The 12,991-nt window shown below is 47.8% G+C and overlaps 1 protein-coding gene across 3 annotated transcripts in view; it reads right to left on the bottom strand.

Moving 5' to 3' along the window:
- The window catches only part of DENND2A (DENN domain containing 2A), a 60,164-nt gene that overhangs the window by 32,505 nt on the left and 14,668 nt on the right, over positions 1-12,991 (bottom strand). For all 3 annotated transcript variants that reach the window (XM_055807929.1, XM_055807927.1, XM_055807928.1), the window contains exons 2-3: positions 3,242-3,340; positions 300-1,511 (exon numbers count right to left, since the gene is read on the bottom strand). In XM_055807929.1, the coding sequence (XP_055663904.1) occupies positions 300-1,511; positions 3,242-3,312 (1,283 nt within the window). In that variant the 5' untranslated portion in view covers positions 3,313-3,340. The remainder of the gene's footprint in view (positions 1-299; positions 1,512-3,241; positions 3,341-12,991) is intronic.

Here is a 12,991-nt window from a genome sequence, read left to right on the forward strand (position 1 = left end):
CTGCTAAAAAAACCAAAACCCCAAACCTCTCAATCCCGGGCTTGAAGGTTAAGCCACATAATATAGTGACCTTAAAGCCCAAATCTGCCATGACTTATCCCTTCACAATTATCCTGTGAAGTTGTGCTGGCCACTCATACATTCTCAGAGAGATGGCTGAGTGCTGGTTATGGCCAGCAAGGCTCTCTGGGGATTGGGGATTACGGGTGACCAAGGAAGATCCATCCCTCCCAGAGAGATACAGGAAGGCAGGACTCCACCATCAAGACCAACACCTTTGTGAAACACAGCCCGAATACCTGTGGTCAGCGTTGTTCTTGTGCTTCCCACTCCAGAGCCTCCTGCTGACAGCTGACGGGGGAGGAGAGGAGGGTAGAGGAGGGGGAGGGATGGATGGCAGAGGGGGTAAGTTTCTTTTATTCCTAGCTGCTGGCACCCAGTCCTCTTCCCCCTCATGTTTGAAAGTCCGCCGGGGCTTTGGCAGTGGGTTGATGAAGGGTTTCTTTTCTGGCACCCCTGGCTCTGTGTACACATTCTCCACTGCGCAGTCCTTGGATTTCACGTGAGAAGTTCTTACCTCTTCTAGGGTCCCAAAAATCGGCTCACTGATTTCAGAGTCCAAGCCAAGAAGCTTTTTATTGAGCTCAGCCCCACATACGCTCTCATGGCCCTCAGGAGCAGTGTGTCCTTGTGCCACCTTCTCCTGCAAGCACTGTGGGGAATAGTAAGTACCAGGCAACTGCGGCTGCAGCTCTGCTGAGCCATCTTTCAAAGCCTGCTCCAGCTTCTTTACCTGACTAAGCACTGAAAGATTCTCCTTCTGGACCTCCCACTTCCCACCTTTCACCTCTTTGCATTTTCCAGGGCTGGATTCCACTTCCTCATCCTTTTGCGCTTCCCCCTTTCGCTCTGCCGCCTGCCCTGTGCCTTTCTGAGTTCCTGCTTTCCGTTCATTCTCTTTGCCTGCTCCTTTGCGTTCCAGTTCCCAGTTCGTAAGTCTCTTGGTCTCCACTTTCCGAGTCACCAGTGCTTCCCCACTTGCCTTCTCAGTTACACAGGGCACCTTGTGCTCCTCCTTAAATCCCTGCTCCTCCTCTCTGCGAGGAGCACACTGTGTTTCCTTTTTCCCTTCCCACTCTGAAATTTTGTCCTTGATGCTGAAGGACTTATTCCTCAAGCCAATTTTTCCAGGTGACCGTATACTCTGAGTGCCTCCTATCTGTCTCCTGATGATTTTACTGTTTTCTTTAACATTCAGATCCACAGACGGGTCACTGATGATCATTTTGGGACTAAGCATGTTCTGCTGAAAGCAGTCTAGCCTTGGATCCAGCATCAAGTTCTCCAAGGCTCCCAGTGGGTTCTTCACCACAGAAGAAACTGGTTCAGCTTCAGGTGTTAAGCCCAGGGTGACAGACGCACCTTCAGAACATCTGTCACTCAAGAATCCACACAAAGGTCTTTCTAATTTCTTCACAGCTGCTATGTTGTTTATATCTGCAAGCTTGATCCTACACACCAAAGACAAAAAGAGAAGAAACATTCACTGCCATTTTTCACCCCTGGTTTAGTCCATCAGCTCCACAAGCTCTACTTGTAAAGCTGGTAACAGCAGAGGATGCTCAAACCAAGCACTTGAGAGATGGGCTTAGTAGGGAGGATGCTCAGGGAAAGGTCCTTCTAGCCAGAACACAACACTCCCCTCTTATTACAGCTAAGACACAGTTTGAAATGAAGCCTTTCTTTGTGGCAGAAGTAGGTGGCAGGTGAGAGAGGTATTTTTTTTGTACATCAGACATGCTGATACCAATGAGCATTCACCAGCATTTGTGTGTGTTCAGAAGTGCTGTAGTTTTGGACATTGTCAGGGCATTAAGCAGGTCCACTGCAAGTAAATGCAACATGGACCATCTGCAAACAGCAAAATTGCTGCTGTTAACCAGAGGAGAAAACACATGATACAGCTGGCATTCCTCTAGCGCCTGCTCAGGGGATCTCTCTTGGTCCATACAAATGTTCTCTAAATGCATATCAATGCACAAAGACTGCACTTTTTTTATTACACTCCAGTGGCCATACCATCCTGGGCCACACATGAGCTTGGGCTCCCATGTACCCAGACACACTCCCTCAGCCTAGAGCACTGATGTAGCACCTGGACAGCAGATTCAACACTCTCAAAGCAAAGGATTAAACGTCTTCACTGTTTCAGTCCAAACTGCACCAAAAATCCTGAATATATTTAGTTTAGAGATTTCCAAGTGTGTGATATCACAGTATCAATACTGTGACATTTCATCAATATAATAAAGTTCCAGCTGAACAGATAGTTATTCCAACACAAAATGTTTCTGAACCAAAGCGCTTGGCCATGTCTTTGGGGTTTGCCTGGGCTTGGGAAAAAGCACCAGGACAACACAGGGTAGTTACCAGCACGCAAAGCTACATCATTAGTCCCATTTAACCATGATCCCAACCGTGAGATTCAACTTGGAAAATCTGCTCCATTAACTTGAACTTATCAAGCATGCCTCTTCCAGAACTCAGCGCTCTTGTAAGAGCATTCACGTGGATACCCTGTGTGCTGGCAGGCCTCGAGCTTTTTCCCGAGTTAAGCAACGCTGGCAGCCATTGCAGACTCAGTTGTAGTGCAGGCTGAGTCTGGGATAGGTTTCTGAGCAGAAATGGGACCTGAGCCAGATACTGTCCTTCCCTAGCCTCACAGTTATTTAACTCCTGGCTGTCTCAGTGACAACTTTGGTTAAGACAACAGCTGTGGTTAAGAGCTGGCACTGTGAACACCATGGCCTTTCCCAAGGAGCAGGGCATCGCAGTGCCGCTGGCGGTTGGACTGCAGAGTAGAAACCAAGGCTGGACACTGGGAAAAGCCTGCAGTGGGTGGGGACAGCAGGGCTTGTCTGCCCAGTCTCCAGCACCGAAGATTTCAAGCGCAGGTGAGGCAAACACTGACAGGGATATCATCGGCACAAATGGCCTTGCCTCGAGGCAGACCTCTGTGAGTCTAGGACATTACCAGTCTGACTGCATGCTAAAATGCACAATGTCACAGTCCTGAGATGGTGATGAAACCACCCAAGATCTAGAGGGTTGTGTTTTAACATGTGAGGAGAGAGGGACAGTGCAGAGCAGAGAGAACGTTTCCCTCCTTTGGTTTTCTTTCTGTTAAGGCCTAATAAACACAAGCAAGACACTCTGACACTGAAACACAGAAAGCTCTCACCTCTCAACAGACTTGCAGACACTGCTTTCAGACTTGCTGCTCACATCGGCCGCCTTGCTAGCTGTCATCATGTCAGCACACAGCAGGGCAGCAGCTCACCTGCAGACAGACACAAGGAAGAGGCGTTGCTCTGTGCTCAGCATCCCTCTCTATTCCTTATACACACACACACGCATGTTTCTCCTTGAAATCCAGAAAAACTGAAGTGAGACAAGACATCTCTCTGAGGACACCCCCAGTTTCCTCCTCTGCAAAATGGGAAGAGGGTTGATAGAATTACCGCTCAGAAGCCCAGGGAGGAGTCAATGGGTTTTGAGGGCAAAAATTATCTTTGATCCAATATCAACTGCTGTGCCATGACTTGAATACAGAGCACGCTTTATGAAGGCTGTAACTGTTGCCAAAATCTCAGCAGATTTAATTTTTTTTTCCTTCGCATAAAACTAAAACAAAAACAATTTTAAAACTGCCTGTATTACGGCCACATGACCAAAGTGATTCCTGTGCATGCAACACTATCACAACGTCCCCAGCTTGGGACAGAAAACAATTTATGCTGAAGAGACACTGTGCTGCAGCCGCTGGTGTCCTTCTCTCTGGTGGGCCACATTAGGCTGCTACTGATCTGACTTCAGAGGACAATGCCTCATGGGGGTAAGATAAATCAGTCACAAAAATGAGTCATTCTGCTTGCCTCATGATTTCTAACATTCATGGAGGGACAGTCTGTCTCTTTCTTTTGAGTACTGCTCCTACCCAGTCAATGCAACAAACTTTGTCCTTTTCATTGCCCCACAATACTTGTCCTTGTTAAATAAAAAATAAAATAATTACTCTGTTACTCTACAGCACCACCTTTCCTCACGTCTCGGGGTGGTCTGCATGCTCTGCAGCACTGCAATGACAAAAGCTCACCACCTTGTAGTATATTTAGAAAATCTGAAGACTCTCAAATCTGTCCACTTGGCTGGTCCGCCAGATGCTGCTCCACCATGCCTAGCACTTGGCAAGATGAGTGCCTCGGGAAATCTAGTAGGTTCTTGTCGTTAAACATATAAAACCCACCACACCAGAAACAGTAAAGAACAAAAGGATCTCTCATTTCCACTGTTCAAGTATTTTGGGCAAAGAGGGGAAAAAGAAAAAAAAAAATATTTAAAAATCAGTCTTGTTTGTTCGCAGTTTTCTCTCCTTCCCTTTATCCCACACTGGCAACGTTCCTGAGGCGAGGAGTGAACTCTGGGTCAACTCAATGTGTACACACTCAGGGCAGCTCATTGCTAACCATTTAGCAGATTCTCTTTCCCCAGACAATAAACCCCTTTGGCTTCTCTTCCTCGTTAGTAACTGGAACAAACACTCACTTTACTTCTAGACACAGAGCAGCCTTGCAACGCTGTCAAGAAAATTTACCGGCCTTAGGAACAAAATCTATTCATCCATCCATTAACTGTTATGGATTGAGAATAACGAAAAGCTAATGATTGCTCACTCCCTGGCCAAAGAATGACTCACCCAGGCAGCCAAAGCAGATTCCTGCAAAACTGCAACAGAGGCTGCTCTGCACTTGGCTTACAACATCCTTAGAGCAGGGATGGTCTCTTCACTCATCATTCAGTGCCTCGCAAAGCAGGGTCAGTGGCCGGACTGGCTCCTCGTCACTGCCTTTAGCAGCAAGAAATAGCACAGCAATGGGAGTCGGCATACACGCAACCCCTGTGGCTTTGCTGCCACACCAAAAGTTCACTTAGGATGAGTTTCTCTGTCTTGATAAACACACAATTTTCCCATCAGGAAACTCCATCTCTGAGCCTTTTCCAACAGCCCCTAACAAACACTGCCTTGACAATGATCATCTAAGTATGAGGAAATGTGTGCTGGTGCTCAGCATAATCACGTACCTGATGCACCTCCTGTGGGAGAGGCCAAAAAGGAGATCATACAGAATAAGACATGGACTTGTTTCTTCATCTGTAGTGGATGGAACAGACCCCCATCACCCTTGGTGAGCAGAAGCAAGGCACAAAGCAGTTGCTCAGTGCTGCAAAAAGTCTCCCATGAAAGAAGCACCAATCAGCAGATCAGCATGACTTGGAGCCAAGGCCAGAGGGACATCTGTCCCCCCAGGCACTATGTGTGGCAATAGTAACGAAAGCAACATACACTAGGCAGATTAAAGAGCGGGCCAAAAGCTTCCAAAGCAGCAACACATCAGACGCTGCAACATGGCAACAACCAGGTACCTACCAACACACCCACTGACAACACAGGCCACTTAAGGGGGTAAAGTACCCTAGGAGAGAGACAGATTACTGTGCCTTCACCCTTGAGCAGCAGGGTATACAGGGTGTCCTCAGCATCACCCAGGGGATTATTGTAGGATATCAGCTGGCCCTGCCTAGAAGAGTGGATATTTATCCAAACACACTGGAAGACATGAGGGGGGAAAAAAGAGTCACCTCTGGAATAAAATAGCAGAAAACAAAAAGGTACCCTCCAATTAGTCTAAGAGTCAGATAATTTGCTTGGGGTTGATCCCAAGCCCAAATGAACTTCAGAGGTGATGGGATCATCTCTTCCATTAATAAGGTCACCAGAAACAACTTGCAGGCCTGACCCACAGGCATTGCTAGCACCCGATGAGGAAGCTGGGATGGCAGTGATGGAAAATTGCCTCCAGTAGGAAAACAAAAGGTAGTTGATCTCTGCTGAGGTTTGACTCCACGAGACACCAAGAGCTAACATGATAGTTCACTGCAAAGGGCAAGGGGAGCTCCTGTTCTTCCTGCCTCCCCATACCTCTGCTACGATCAACCACACGCCACTCTGTTTGCTGGCTCAGGCTCTCTATGGAGCACCTCTGTGACCTGCTATAGCTTGCTGAGAGTTTTAGACAAAGCAGCTAATGGAAGGGGTCCAACATGTACCCAGTCTGGTAGAAGGGAGGTGATAAGATTGTGTGGACAGGAGGGAAAGAGGGAAGGAAGTGGAAAGAGAGAACTTGAGAGAGTATGTGTAGGGATGGGGAAGAGAGACTTGCCAGAGGCTCAGAAGTGTCATCTGAAATGCTCTGCTTTCCTGCCTCGTGCAATGTGACCAGGTCCCTACAAACTGCCTAGAAGAAACTGGAGTAGGGCCGAGTTCAGTTAGCAGGCAACCTGAGAAGGACATACATACATCAGTCTGGTACTTCTTGACTGATTGCTGCTTTCTCTAAAAAACACACAAGAATTTTCTACCAGCAATGCCCCACAGCAACCCAAGCCCAGGGCTGCTCCTCCTGGCATGTACATCCTGGAGCAGCATGGCCATAAACAGAGAGAGAAGATGCGGAGCCCCATTTGGAGAGCCTTGCCACTGCAATTTATTCAGTAATGCCTGCCATTGTTTGGGGGGAACAAAGCTGTCATCTGGTATTGTTTCAAAATTAAACTGGGAAAGGAAGGACAGGGGAGGAGGTGGGAGGAAAGAGGGAGGGGAGGGAGCTCTCAAACCTGTTGGCCAGACCCTGGGAAGGATGTGAAGTCTCCCAGCAGAAGCCTCTCGGCGTATCTCCCACATGCACCCGGCCTCACAATTCCCAGGGCCATGTGATAGGGGCTTCCTGCTACCAAGTGAAGCGAGACCTACCCCGACCTCTCTCTTCCAAACAGAGTTCCTGCCTGCTTTGTGTTCGCAAAGAGGCGTTTGTTTACTGATCTATCATTGGCATGCAGGAAACAGCCTTGAAATGAGCTGTAATCATCAGTCTCCAGCAATAGCTGTTTGGCTTTCTTCTAATTTAAGTTTTCCTCCCGCCCCCCCTTTCCCCAATGCCCTCTTCCCCACTTCCGATCAAAACGCTTTTGGATTACGCACATCTGGTTCAGGGCACTGGATACTATGCGACGTTTCCAAAGCAACCGGTGAATAAAAAAGAGGTGCTGACAGTAGGCACGCTCCCACCCCCGAAGGACAGAGAAGCCTTCTAGAGGAATAAGAGCTAAACTCCTTCAGGGAGAGAAAGAAACCAGCTTTGCCCACTGCACTTGGTGCAGCCACCAGATGATACCAAAAGCCAAAGGAGCACCAAATGCCCTGTAGCCTACATCATCAGAAACGTATACAGCCAGCACATGGGTCACACACACGAAGTCTTGCGCCCAGGAAGGTGAGGCTGTGATGGCAGCAAGCTTACCAAGCCTCCTTTCTTTGCTATTTCAATTGTGGGGAATAAACCAAGCCTCCCTCAAAGGGTCTTGTGGTTTGAAGATGGGTATTACTATTGCTGCATGCTGGAGGTCATGTCTCAAGATTTTCTTTGCTCTGTTTACTCTGTACCTCACACAAAAACTGGATCCAAGTCCGTAACTAGATACTAGCCACACCACCAGCACCTATAAACAGTAAGGCTTCACAGCACCTCGGGCAACCCACAGCTGGTCAAACTCTCGTCCAAGAAGAAAAAAAGACACACTGCGTTTCTTCTCCTTGGTGCTCACAGAAATGGTCTCTCCAGTTAACTTTCATGAGTAACCCCAAGCAGCCAGCCAAAGCCTGCAAGTAACACCTCTCCGCTCCAGTGCTTTACAGAACAAAGGACGCAACATACAGACAGCGATGAGACAACAATATATAACATACATATATAAAGAACAGGAAGGATACCAAGAAGACAAAACACTAACAGGAAAATTGTGAGTAAGGGGGAGCCAAGAGTTAAAGCCTTCAAGGCTCCCTCCCCCAGCCCTGGCTCTATTTGGAGCCTGTTTCCCTTTGGGGGAAGCAGCAGAGTATTCGTGCTTGTGCGCACACACAGAGGCCACTGTGATGCCCCTGTGCACAGCCCCAGCACCAGGCAGCATTCCTGGGCCTGGGTATGAGCACACTGCCTTCCCGAGGTCCCCAGCAGCAGCGTGACCTGAGGAGGTGAGCCCCTGCAGAGCAGGAAGGACACTAGCCAAGCAGAGACGTGGCTACAGCCAAGAAGGCTAAGACTAGGCTTCCTTGGCAAAACAAGATGCTTGCAGTGGGGGAGTCACTGTTTTGAGGTGCCCAATGCCAATCCAGCAGCAAGACAAGGGTTTTCTGAAACGTGAGCTCAGGGTGTTTGACCCAAAGCTCTGTGACATGTGCCATGAGCCTTCCCAAGCTGATAATAGCAACAGTTTCTCCTCAGAGGACTTCCATGAAGTCCACTTCTTTCCTCTCCCAGCCAGCCCTCCAGATGAGTGTACCCCAAGGTCTGGGACAAAAGGCCACCTCCACAACAGCAGAGCTTCTCAGTAGCATTCAGTGAAAAGACAATTCAACTTATGCATGAGAAAGACTTTTTTTACCAAGAGGGTCACTGAGCACCAGAGAGGTTGTGGAGGCTCTATCCTTGGAGATACTCAAAATGCAACTGGAGAGTGTTCTGAACAAGCTGCTCTGTGTAACTCCACTCTGAGCAGAGAGCTGGACTTGGCCATCTCCAGCGCTGCCTTCCCACCTCAGCTACTCTACCACCCTGTGCTGGTCACAGTTAGTTCGGGACAAGGTGAGCTGTCATCTCTTTGCAGGCACCAATTGTTCTGTCCTGGCCACACAAGCCTCCTGTGGGTCAGAGATTAAAGACACTAACAGCAGGATCATTCAGTTCATCACACTCATAATGGGGTCCTAATCGTAGATAGTCAGGCCCAAGTCACTTATTAAATAAAGAAAAGCAGAATAAACTTATGCAAACATATTCATGGAGGACCAGTGACTGGGAAGCTGTAAGCTCCTACAGTATCTTTTAGAGTTAGATCCCACACAGCCTCCTACACCCCTGCCCTACTCTGTCCTAACTTGTCCCTTTGATCTATCATATCTTACACCACAGGGCTTACAATGAGGTCAGGAGAATCCCATGTGTCAAAACAAACTGTATTTTCAAAAAACCCAAGTGGAATCAACGTACTGCAACCTCTCTCTTTGTGCATGCACCCCATGTCAGAGGAACAACGCTGCAATGCAAGGAATGCAGAAATCTGCAGTGTCAGCATTCAGCCTGTGTGCAGAAAAGCTGTGTTGTGTGTTATGTTTTTAATTTTATTATATAATTCATTCTACTGACCTTCTCCCTCGCTAAGCCCACAGAACAAACACTGCCCACTTATAAGTCACTAACCTGATTTAAAGGATTACTACGGTTAAAGGGACTGCCCTGTTTCTCCCTCTCCCTGGGCCCCTGCTCCTCCCTTGGCTGCCGGCAACGTGGTCTCATCCCTGTCCTTGGTAAGGGACATGCCTGATCAGATCTAAGTTGCCATTGACTAAGGGTGTGCCTACGTTTTCCTCCCTTCTTGCTCCTGCTTCCTTTATCAGCTCCAATGCTTTTAAAGCCCTTTCTGAGCTAACATGGGCTAGCAAGCTGGCTAGTTCAACTTACTAAACCAGCAAAGAAATAAAAGCAGGGAAAAGCAAAATGTTTCCTGCTCAGATAGCGATGTCAAGTCACCTGTCATGGAAAACCTGATGAGCGCTGAAGCACATGGAAGGGAGGGGATGAAATCACATTGCTGGGTCAGATACACTCGATATTTTGCTTTCTCCCTCCCTTCAAGGACATTTGTTGCTTACCATATAACCATATAACTAGCAAACTGGGCTGCACAGGCTACAGGCAAAACTACAATTTGTTCTTAGTACAGGGACAAGCAAGATTTCATTTTTCAGGCTTCACAAGCAGCTGTGGGGCCAGCCCCATGGTCCCATGTCTGGCACCCAGGCCAGGGAACACAGAGCTGGCAGCAGCTCTGCTTTCAGGGTTTGTCTGACACGGCAGTGAGCTGGGAAGGGCAGGTGAGTAGGTTCCCAGCCATTTCTCCTTCATTACCTGCCAAATTAAGGAAGAACCCCCTGCAGACATTCATTTCACTTGCTACATTACCCAGATCCACCTGTAGAGCTGCTCCCCTCTGTTGCACTGAAGCAGATCACAGATGCACAGATGACTGTAAGTGCCCAGGCAAGCCTGCCAATTATTTTCAAGTTTGACCCCACCTTCCAAAAAACTTCGCTGTTCTACCCCCACCTCTGTCCTCTCACCTCTTCACACTAGATCCTTGTTACATACCATCTTCCTCACCTACTCCTGCTTGCCCAGACAGCCTGGGTTTAACTGTCTGAGGTCACGATTCGAGTCCCAGTTCCCTCACTCCCTGCTAATGTCATGCCCACTACCAGCTGTCCCAGCCAGGCCCTCTCTGCCCCTCCCCATCACCACTTTCTTTTTATCCCTCTCTTTCCAGACTTGTCCCCTCAAATCATTGCTTAGCCAGTCCTTCTCTACCCACAGCTCCTCCAAATACCTTCCTGCCATCTTAAGGACTTTCTGTGATGGGTTCTAGGTGTAGACTCTTCTTCCCCTCACTTCCCACTCCCCGCCCAGACTAAGGGCTTTCCCAGATCTACCCAGCCCTCAGCCTTGCCTCAGTTTTCCTTGTCCACCCCTGTCCTACCTCCGTGTCCTACCTTCTGCTCCAGCAGAAACAGCCTCCCCTCCACACTGCAGACTCAGGAAGCCTCCACCATTCAACCTACTACCTTAAAAGCTGCTTCCCTACAGCATCCAGTGTGTGTTTGGTTGTTTGTTTTACTTGCCCTCAGGCCTAGTATCACCAAGAGAAAGCCACCTGACACCAGACTGGCTTAAGCACCTTTTTTCTGCCTGCCCTTACAGGGCAGAACTTGAGCAGCTTGCACAATTCCCCAGGTTTTAGATCCACTACTGCTCTCTCCTGGCTACCAAACACCCTAAACTCCTGGATACAGCTTCTGCATGTCCATAGTGCTTATCTAGAAGATGCTTCTCCACACGGATGGTCTGCACCTACATGCTGAAGACACTGGACTCCAAACATGCATTTCCATTGTCAATATCCTGAGTGGATCCCACACTTTTCCCTCACTGCATACCCACGCATGCACAGTGCAGCAATGATGTCTTCAGAAGCAGAATGACTGCATCTTTATGTCCAAATCATTGACCTTGACTAGGACTGAGGATCTTTCCCTTTCTCCCTAGTCCGGGCTTTGCCTCTACTGGATGCTAGTAAATAAAGCAATTTCTGCCTCTATTCTGCTATGGTGCCAGCGGGATAACTGACGGCATGGGAAAAATAAAGTCCTGGCAGTCTGGTCCCCTGTTTCTGGGCAGATTTATAAGGTCTTGCTAAACCCCAGAAATGTATTCTGTACTGCTGGTCAGGTGGCCAACCTTTGGCTCTGAACTGCAGGTGGCATGTATCCATCCACATATGACTCCCAGGCTGGGGCTTTATCATAGGCCCAGTGTTAGGATTGCACTGGCAAGACTCCGCTTGGAAAGAAACGAACCCTGGTGGGTCACCCTGGGTCTCAACTGCATCCTTAGGCCATCCCTGCTCTGTTGTAAAGCAGCTGGACCTCTGAGAAACTACTCTCACCTCCTGTCTATTACTGCCTTCCACCACCCATTTGCTGCAGGTTGCAGGCCAAGCTCCACAGGGATAGCTCCAGCATCAGCTGCCTGGCACAGGGAGTTGGAAGGACAGGACATTTGGGAACAAGGTAACTACCGAAGAAGGTAGTTGCTAAAAACAAAAACCTCTGCTGACAATGTGCCAGACGACATTTTCTTCTCACAGAGCCTTGGAAAAGTTAAGGTAGAGATGACATAGGAGTGGCCAAGGACAATTCCTGATCAAAACAGCATGTAACACTTCTGTTTCAAAGCACAGGATTAGCCTTCATAAAAGACAAGCCTGATGTACTTTCTAACATAGGGGAAACGGCACATTTTTCTCACCTAGCTTCACTCTTTGAAACAGCTGAAACATTTTGGCTGAAGGCTTTCAGAAGTAATTCAGCCAGAGGCAATGCTCAGCATGAAAAACTGCAGACTGAAACAAAAAAAAAAAATGACCTGAGGACAGAAATAAAAAACAGGGTCTCACAATGTGAATTGTCTTCTGTTAAAGGTGGGGCACGTTGCACCCACTATTATTAAACTCGTCCCACATTTCCTATTGTCTTATTTTCCCTTTGTTCCTCCCTCTAAACACATAATAAACAAAAAAAGCTCAACAACTCAAAGGGTATTCAACATCCCTCCAGTTTCCTTCAGGCAACCACACCCTCAGCTGGAAAACACAGCATTTCCAGGGTTAGCAGCGAGATGTTACATGACCATGTCAAACAAAACAGCAAGCTCTTTTTCCAATTCACTGCTTGCAAGCACAGATTAAGTCCTGCAGGTGTAGAAGGTAAATACCGTTATTCTTCGTGTGGCAAGTACGGTTTGTATTACTGCTTAGAGACACAATGAGTCTTCACTCCGGCAGGTAAGTTAACAAATACTATGAAAATATTAACATGGGAAGGAAGAGAAAGACTCAGTTACTACCCAACTGGGCTGCTAAAACGAAGTCTAATGACAACGTTTAGTGGAATGACATGTTTCAGGCTAAGTTTTCTACAAGGAAGTAATGAACAATTTTTTAAAAAAAGAATACAATTCCAGATGGAGAAACCAAGACCCTGGGAAGTGAAGGCAGGAGTAGAGGACAGCTCTTCTGTGATGGTTCTTGGCAATACTAGACCATCTCCTTGTGTTTTAGATCTTGCATTAGTGCAAGTCCACACAGTGGGGTTCCTCAGCCACTTTCAAACTGGGATACTATTTACTTATGCTTTGCAGCCTAATAAATGAAAATTCAGTTAGTTTAAGTCAAGGCTGAAGAAGACATTAGCGGTGAATCCCAC

This window comes from Falco peregrinus, chromosome 6 (genome assembly GCF_023634155.1).
Source record: "Falco peregrinus isolate bFalPer1 chromosome 6, bFalPer1.pri, whole genome shotgun sequence".
Lineage (NCBI taxonomy): Eukaryota > Metazoa > Chordata > Aves > Falconiformes > Falconidae > Falco > Falco peregrinus.